This window comes from Mandrillus leucophaeus, unplaced genomic scaffold (genome assembly GCF_000951045.1).
Source record: "Mandrillus leucophaeus isolate KB7577 unplaced genomic scaffold, Mleu.le_1.0 Scaffold13, whole genome shotgun sequence".
Lineage (NCBI taxonomy): Eukaryota > Metazoa > Chordata > Mammalia > Primates > Cercopithecidae > Mandrillus > Mandrillus leucophaeus.
Window position 1 is genome coordinate 4,007,058 of NW_012101254.1, and position 9,214 is coordinate 4,016,271.

Sequence of the window (9,214 nt, forward strand, 5' to 3'; positions counted from 1 at the left end):
GGCTAGTTTTTTGTATTTTTTAGTAGAGACGGGGTTTCACCGTGTTAGCCAGGATGGTCTCAATTTCCTGACCTCGTGATCCGCCCGTCTCGGCCTCCCAAAGTGCTGGGATTACAGGCTTGAGCCACCGCGCCCGGCCGGCTCTTCTATTTTCTTAAAGAATTTGTGTAGAATTAGGATTACTTCTTACTTAAATGTTTGCAAGGATTATCCAGCGAAGCCATCTAGTCTAGAGTTTTCTTTATTGGGAACCCCCCATTTTTAATATAGGAAGGACTTATCTTTTATTCTCTAGCAACACAGTGTGTAGGCCAGGCACAGCGTCTCGTACCTGTAATCCCAGCACTTTGGGAGGCCAAGGCGGGAGGATCCCTTGAGCTCAGGAGTTTGAGACCAGCCTGCCTATTTATGGGAAGACCCTGCCTATTTATTTATTTGTTTATTTGGACAGGATCTCACTCTTTCGCCCAGGCTGGAGTGCAGTGACATGATCACAGCTCACTGCAGGCTCGACATCCCTGAGTTCAGGTGATCCTCCTGCCTCAGGCTACCAGGTAGCTAGGACTACAGGCACACACCTCAATGCCCAGCTGATTTTTATGTTTTTTGTAGAGACAGGGCTTCGCAACGTTGCCCAGGCTGGTCTTGCTCCCCATGTGCTGGGATTACAGATGTGAGCCACTGTGCCTGGCCAACCTCATCTCTACAAAAAATAAAAAGATTAGCTGGGTATAGTGGTGCACACCTGTGGTCCCAGCTACTCAGGAGGTTGAGGTGGAAGGATTGCTTGAGCCTGGGAGGTCAAGGCATCAGTGAGCTATGATTATGCTACTGCACTCCATCCTGAGTGACAGAGCGAGACCGTGTCTCAAAAGAAAGAAAGAAAAAAGCAATATGTAATGTAGCCCCGAGAATGAAGGGTAATCAAATTGTGAGAATTGTTGCTGCCTAAATAATGCTTCCAGCACACACAGTTCCACCAAGCCCTGTGTTTCCCTGGCCTTGACTGTAGTGGAAAAGAATTTTAGTGATTTTAAGAGTGTTTTCAGGTGTGGGTATAATATTTTTTAAACTTTCTTTTTTTTTTTTTTGAGAGAGAGTCTCACTCTGTTGCCCAGGCTGGAGTGCAGTGGCACGGTCTTGGCTCACTGCAACCTCCACCTCCTTGGTTCAAGCAGTTCTCTGCCTCAGTCTCCTGAGTAGCTGGGATTACAGGCACACCCACCACCACGCCCGGCTAATTTTTTGTATTTTTAGTAGAGACAGGGTTCACCATCTTGGCCAGGCTAGTCTTGAACTCCTGACCCCGTGATCCACCCACCTCGGCCTCCCAAAGTGCTGGGATTACAGGCATGAGCCACAGAGCCCAGCCATATTTTTAAAACTTTCTAAAAAACCTTGTCTGCAGCCAGAAATACCCCGGTAGCTATCAGAGGGGTAGGTAGACCTGATTTCTGTCGGCAATGCCAGAATATCTCCTTTCTGCCTCCTGCCTCCACTCTGGTCAGGGTGCAAGGTAGGCAGGCACAGAGGCATGGCTAACCTATTCATCCTTTTGTTAGCTTAAACTCTTTTGGAAAAATATTATAAACTTATAATAAATCAAACAATATAGAAGTATATAAAGAAAAGATCACTGTCCCTGTACCTGGCACATAAGAAAACCAAATATTCACAATTTGACACATATCCTTCATTCTATATTCTCTATATTCTTTTTAAAAAATACACATGTGCTGGGCCAGGCGCAGTGGCTCATGCCTATAATCCCAGGATTTTGGGAGGCCGAGGCGGGCAGATTACCTGAGGTCGGGAGTTTAAGACCAGCCTGACGCCGGGCGCGGTGGCTCACGCCTGTAATCCTAGCACTTTGGGAGGCCGAGGCGGGCAGATCAGGAGGTCAGGAAATCGAGACCATCCTGGCTAACACGGTGAAACCCTGTCTCTACTAAAACTACAAAAAGCCGGGCGTGGTGGCGGCGCCTGTAGTCCCAGCTACTTGGGAGGCTGAGGCAGGAGAATGGCGTGAACCTGGGAGGCGGAGCTTGCAGTGAGCCGAGATCGCGTCACTGCACTCCAGCCTGGGCGACAGAGCGAGACTCCGTCTCAAAAAAAAAACGACCAGCCTGACCCACATGGAGAAACCCTGTCTCTACTAAAAACATAAAATTAGCCAGGCGTGATGTGCCTGTAGTCCCAGCTACTCGGAAGGCTGAGGCAGGAGAATCGCTTGAACCTGGGAGGCAGAGGTTGCTGTGAGCCGAGATCGTGCCATTGCACTCCAGCCTGGGCAACAAGAGCAAAACCCCGTCTCAAAAAAAAAAACAAAAAAACAAAACAAAACAAAAAACCCACATATGCTCATACAGATAGGTATTTGTCTTTTTTTCATTCTTTTATTTCTTTTCCCCCGAATGGGATCATGGACGCAGAAACCTCCTTTTTTGACTTAACTAATGGACATTTCTCCAAGTATGTGCTTATATTGCTAGACTTTTCTCATTAATAGCTGAATACTTTTCCATAATAAGAATGTGCCGGTTTATTCATCCTATTTGGTAGATGTTTTGCCTTTGAAAATAATGCAGCAATAAGCATCTTTGTACCTATATTCCTATATTACAGGAGCTTTTCCTTCTGTAGGAGATTCCCAGGAGCAGGATTGAAATTGTTGAATCAAAGAGCATTAGGCATATTCTGTCTTTTTTGTTGTTGTTGTTGTTGTTGGTTTGAAATGGAGTCTCGCTCGCTCTGTCACCCAGGCTGGAGTGTAGTGGCGCGATCGCGGCTCACTGCAACCCCCACCTCCCGGGTTTAAGCAATTTTCTGCCTCAGCTTCCTGAGTGGCTGGGATTACAGGCACGTGCTACCATGCCCGGCTAATTTTTGTATTTTTAGTGGAGACAGGGTTTCACCATCTTGGCCAGGCTGGTCTTGAACTCCAGACCTCGTGATCCGCCCACCTCAGCCTCCCAAAGTGCTGGGATTACAGGCGTGAGCCACCGCACCCAGCTAAGCATTATACATTTTCTAGTCATTGACCATCTTTTCATATGTTTATTACTGACCATATATATTTCCTTTTCTGAAATTGCAGGTCTATATCTTTATTCACTTTTATCCTACATTTGCCTTTTTCCTAGCAATTTGAAGATATTCTTTGAATAATGAGGATATGTTACATGTATTGCAAGGATTTTCACCAAATCTGTACTTTTTCAGTTGGCTTTATTTATAGTGTCTTTGGACATATTTTTAAAATATGTTTATAAAATTAAAAACCTGTTAGTTTTTTCATTATGTCTTTTTGTGTTTACTGACTTATGTTTTCCCTGTCTGGGGTTATACAAAAATATTCATCAAAATTTTCATCTTATTATTGTACTGTTTTGTTTTTTACATTCAAGACTTTAGCTGGAATTTAATTTTGTATATAATGTAAGGAGGAGTCAAGACTTGGCATCTGGGAGTTTGCCATAGCTCTTCATATCTTGTGGCATTTTCCATGTTTTCGTAATAACCCTCCAGTCAGCTCACCCTCCAGTTCCTCAGGTTTCAGACCTTCCTCATGTCAGCTGCTGTGCTGTAAACTACGAGTGGGAAGGAACCATGTCTGTCTCTTTCTCCATTGCATCCTTCAGGAAAGACCAGTAAAGGTTGCAAAGCACCTAGCATAGGGCCTAACACATTTTAGGCACTCAGACAACATTCATGGGGGGAATGAAAGTTGCATTCACAGCTGTATTACCATCACCCCTTGGCGAATTTAATATTGATGGCTTTGTCTGTGAAAACAAGGGGAAATGTCATTCTCCTTAAAGCCACTCATGGTTTCATGAGCTCACTCTGGTCCTTTCTCCTCCTGTGTCTTTATTCTTTGAGGTCTGCCTTCTCTTTATAAATCTGGCTCGTTCTATAAGGGCTCCCTTCTTGGGGGGGCTTTCTTCAAACCCCTTCTTAAAATCTAACAGCACTTACGAATTCTGCCATGCTATTTAGCATTTAATCCACAATGGATTTTAGTCCTTTTCTAGCACCCATCACTGTGCTGGGCACATAGCCCATCAAATACATCAACTGTGACTGGAACAATCTTGCATGCCAAGGTTCTTTAAAAAGCCTGAGGTATAGCCTCAAGATTTGTTATGAAAGCCTGGTCTAAGGAACCAGCAAACTGGAAAGAGGTAGAAAACGACCCTGAGAGCTGTTGAATACAAGAATGGTTTTTCAAGTGAGACTGTGTAGTCACATTTAAATTGTCCTGAACACAATTGTTAGCCAAACATGACAAGGTATTGCTCTGTCCAAAGGCACACGTCCATAGACTTTCTCAGGATGTTTTGTGTCTCCATGGCCTTCACCAGCTTGGATCTTTGGAGCTTCAGAGAAAATGGAAAGAAATTGATGTGCCCCTATATTTGGTTTAGAAATAATATCAAATGGCTCTCAGCTCTTTCTGCATGCATTTTTAATGAAGAAATGGCTAATTCTAGGGCTAGGGCAGGGACTATACAAGATGACCCTGGAGCATCTTGGGGGATTTTGTTTGTTTTGTTTTTGTAGAGGCAAGGCTTTGCCATGTTGCCCAGTCTGGTCTCAAACTCCTGGGCTCAAGCCATGTGCCTACCTCAGCCTCCCAAAGTGCTGGGATTACAGGTGTGAGCCACCACACCCGGCCCCCTGGGGCATCTTGTAATGCCAGAAAGTACTCAAAACCAAAAGGATGGGCGTATGTCAAAGGGACACGGAAGCCAACTGGAAAAGCTCCCAATGGCCAAAGCTGGAACATTTTGAACAACAAAATAATATGGCATTGAATTATAGCCCAAAGAATAAAACAAATAACGATGAGTTCATACTGATACAAATGACTGAATAAATAAATGGAAGAGACCAATCTCCCATACAGAAGAATTCCAAATAATTTATGTAGAAACTCCACCCTTAAGGAGATAGAACATAGAAACTCCACCCTTAAGAAGATAGAGCATAACTTCAGGGAATAATTCCCCAACCTTTAAGAGTGGAATACACTTAATGACTTGCTTTCCAACATGAAAAAAAAAATTAAAATACAAGAAAAAAAACCAAAGAGTGCAACATGAAAAAAGGGAGCAAAGTAACTTTACAGTGGATAAACTTGGCAAAGACTACCTTAGCCAGGTGATCAAGGTTAACACCATCAGTGAGAAGTCATGTTGATCGTATGTACCCTTCAGATGATGTGATGAAAATGACATTTCACCTCTGTGGTCTTCCTCCCAAAAACCATAACCACAGCCTGTGAGAAAAACGGACATATCTCAATTAAGATACGTGCTACAAAATACGTGACCAGTCCTCCTCGAAACTATCAAAGTCATCAACAACAGCCAGGTGCAGTAGCTCACACCTGTAATCCCAGCATTTGGGAGGCTGAGGCAGGAGGATTGCTTGAGGCCAGCAGTTCAAGACCAGGCTAGTCAACATAGTGAGACCCTGTCTTTTTTTTTTTTTTTTTTAATTAAAATTTTTAAAACCTAGCCAGGTGTTGCACATGCCTGTAGTTCCGGCTATTTGGGAGGCTGAAGCAGGAGGATTGCCAGTGCCCAGCAGGAGTTCACTCAGGAGTTGAGCCCAGGCTGCAGTGAGCTATGATTGTGCCACTGCACTTCAGCCTGGGCAACAGAGTAAGACCATGTCTCTTAAAAAAAAAAAATCACCAAAAACAAAGAATGTCTAAGAAACTATCACAGCCTACAGGAGTCTATGCAAATATGACAATTAAATGTAATATGGCATGCTGGATGGGATCCTGGAACAGAAAAAGGACATTAAGCAAAACTAGTAAAAGCTGAAAAAAAGTATGAAGTTCAGTTAATAATATATTATTTCTTTAGTGGTGATAAATGTACCACAGTAAGATGTTAACAGAACTGGGTATGAGTACATGGAAACTCTGTATCATCCTTGTACCTTTTCTGTAAATCTAAAACTAAAATTAAGTTTACTTAAATATTTTTAAAATACGCAGTTTGGGCAACAGATTGACTACATGCTTGTCTTCAAAAGTGTGCTTTTAATTACAGGGTGCTGGTGACAGCTTTGTGGGAGCTTTGGCCTTCTACCTGGCTTACTATCCAAATTTGTCCTTGGAAGACATGCTCAAGAGATCCAATTTCATTGCAGCAGTCAGCGTCCAGGCTGCAGGAACACAGTCATCTTACCCTTACAAAAAAGACCTTCCGCTTACTCTGTTTTGATTGCTATTAGTCCCAAAATAAATATACCTGGGAATAAAATGTACTTGGGGGTGGCTGCTCCTGGCTAACACTTATTAGAAAATGTCCTCGTCCCCTTTCTTTGCAAATATTAGTTCTTCTACAAAAAGTCATCCTCAAGCTTCATTTGTAACGATGATTCTTTTGCTTTCCATGCATTTGCACAAACCAACCAGAACTAAAGATTCCACAACCAAGATCTGTACAAACATTACTACTCTTCAGGGACAAGTAAACTCAATTGTCAACAGATTGTTAATGCCCCATGTGCACCATGCGGCAGAGGTTGTGGACAACAGTCTCTAGAGCCAGAGCAGACTCTTCTTAAGGGGGAAAGGGCACTTTCTAAGAGGGGCAGCTGATACTCAACTTTAGCTTAGTGTTGTCAAAACCTCTGGTTTTGTAAGGGAAGGCAGAAGTTTGGATATTTATTGAAACCCTTCAATGTTTATGTATCAGCAACTAATTTTTTTTTTTTTTTAATGTAAACACCACAGGGGCATGGTGGCTCACGTGGTGGGTGTAATCCCACCACTTTGGGAAGCCGAGTCGGAAGAATTGCTTGAGCCCAGGAGTTTGAGACCAGCCTGGGCAACATGGAAAAACCTCATCTCTACTAAAAATACAAAAAATTAGCCAGGCGTGGTGACACACACCTGTAGTCCCAGCTATTCAGGAGGCTGAGGTGGGAGGATAACATGAGCCTAGGAGTTTGAGGCTGCAGTGAGTCATGATCACGCCACTATACTCCAGTCTGCGTGACAAAGCAGACCCTGTATCAAAAAAAAGAAGTAACCACCACCTATGGGCCACATTCAACCCATGGACTGAATAAGTAAGTCATTTGTTAAACCAGGTAAGTTCCTTTTTTAAAAGCAATTCATGCATGTCACAGACCCTTTACGTCAGCTTAGCTAGGAGCAGGTGATTTTTCTTATAACTCAATACTATGTACAGTTTCAGCCTAAAAAGAGCCAAGATCTCACCTATTATTGCTCTGAACCAGAGCTTTATCAAAAGATGCCATAAAATAGCTGATTGACCATGAGGCTGCAGGCCCCTAAGACTCATCAACTATCTGCCTCTAATTCCTCTAAACCACCAGAGAGCTGCTCTTACATTTCCCTCGGAGCCAGGTTTGGGCCATGGAGAAGGAACTTCTTATTTTGTAGTCAGGGTGGGCACGGTATCATTCTCCCACACAAATGCTTTAAATGGGGTAGGATGTGAACCAGCAGGGCTTAAAATGAGCAGATCCTCTTCAACCAGGAACTTGACAAAGGAGAAAACTGGACAACTTTGAAAACTTGTGGGAAACAAAAGCCCAAGTAAGAAAGTGTATGGCTCTGGGCAGCACAGAGGTCCCTATCTGAACATTAGGGATTGCTCCCAGAATTCCATGCTAGTTAGCTGTGTGGTACCACCATGCCTCAGAAGTCTTAGCAGTGGCTTTATGGAAATACACTATAGCTTCTTTTATTTTAAAAGGAAAGAAAAATCTAGGGAATAAAGGAATCCAAAGCTGTCCCACAAAATCCTAGATACTGCTTTGGTGACCTGGGTTTGAAAATATAGGCCAGTGGCATTTTTCCTAATTAAGCGCAAATCAGAAATAGAAGTTCTCTTGATTTGTGTTACAAGGCTCCTTCTTTTGTCATTCCTGGTCCCCTTGCCATCTTTGTTATTACATGGGAGTTTCTTCAAGATCACTCTGGAATGTTACTCTGCCTTTTCTCTTGAGTACAGAGGGAGCAGGCTGGAAACTCTTACATAAGTGTTGTTATGGAAACATTTATTACATGAAACAATGGTTATTTTTTAGTAATGTGGTTGATTTTTAAAACCTCAAATAGTGTGGAAAAACATCACTAAGACACAATAGCATAGGCTATTTTAATATTTTTTATTAAGGGCTATAAAAATACCCAGAAAGATAAATAAATGTGATGCAATGATATCTGTCCTAATATGAAGAACTTTCTTTCACTGCATTGTTTTCCTTCACAATGGCCTTCAAATCACAGGAGGCAGTGATTCCATGCCATTTCCTCTTCTTTTATTACACACTACAGGATTTCTGAATCAGTATCCCCGCCCTCAGTCTTCTCTTTATAAATCAAAGTCACTTTCAATCCACCAGTTAAAGGGAGCGTATTTTTTTATCTTCCACGAAGAGGACTCTTTGTTTCACTATGGAGGGAGAAAAAAAAGAATTGTAGCAGAAAATTATTATAAAGTATCATCGACATTTTTATAAAAAATATGTATCAGACCATAAGCCCTCTTCTTTCTCTTATTTTACTATTTCTTGATATGAGGATGGAGCTGATTTGCAAACTCAGTTCCTCCATCCCAGGAGCCAGGGCAGACTGGAGAAAATGGCTATAGGGCCACTAGCTAATCAGCAACATCCTTGGTATCCCACAAGTCATTATTTAAACCAATGTAGAAATATTCACATTAAGAAAGAAAACTAGGGACAAAAATGGAAAACAATGTTTTCGCCCAATTAATGTCCACTCTTGCAGGAGGTAAGCAAGGACAGACTGGGAGCTGGACTCCAGAAAAAGAGCAGCAAGAACCAAGTGGACCACACTGTCTGGAAGAGTAATAGACACTAAACCTCTACTTCCCAGAGATGGGTTCATACACCCAAATATGGAGTTTTTAGTTTGGTACTATAATTAACATCATAACCAAAATCTCATTATTATAAATATCACAGAGTACAGTTCTCTGAAACAAAGTGCTACCTGCCTGGATGAAACACTGAAGGCTAGCCGGGCACGATGGCTCACGCCTGTAATCCCAGCACTTTGGAAGGCCAAGGTGGGCGGATCACCTGAGGTTGGGAGTTCAAGACCAGCCTGACCAACATGGAGAAACCTTGTCTCTACTAAAACTACAAAATTAGCCAGGCATGACACATGCCTGTAATCCCAGCTATTCGGGAG

General features: G+C 42.6%; 2 protein-coding genes across 2 annotated transcripts in view; one reads left to right on the top strand and one right to left on the bottom strand.

The window, feature by feature from the left end:
• The window catches only part of RBKS (ribokinase), a 123,003-nt gene extending 116,639 nt beyond the window's left edge, over positions 1-6,364 (top strand). The window contains exon 8 of the mRNA XM_011972579.1: positions 6,069-6,364. Coding sequence (XP_011827969.1) covers positions 6,069-6,242 — 174 coding nt within the window. The 3' untranslated portion in view covers positions 6,243-6,364. The remainder of the gene's footprint in view (positions 1-6,068) is intronic.
• Positions 6,365-8,141: 1,777 nt separating this feature from the next.
• The window catches only part of MRPL33 (mitochondrial ribosomal protein L33), a 15,121-nt gene continuing 14,048 nt past the window's right edge, over positions 8,142-9,214 (bottom strand). The window contains exon 4 of the mRNA XM_011972589.1: positions 8,142-8,450. Coding sequence (XP_011827979.1) covers positions 8,401-8,450 — 50 coding nt within the window. The 3' untranslated portion in view covers positions 8,142-8,400. The remainder of the gene's footprint in view (positions 8,451-9,214) is intronic.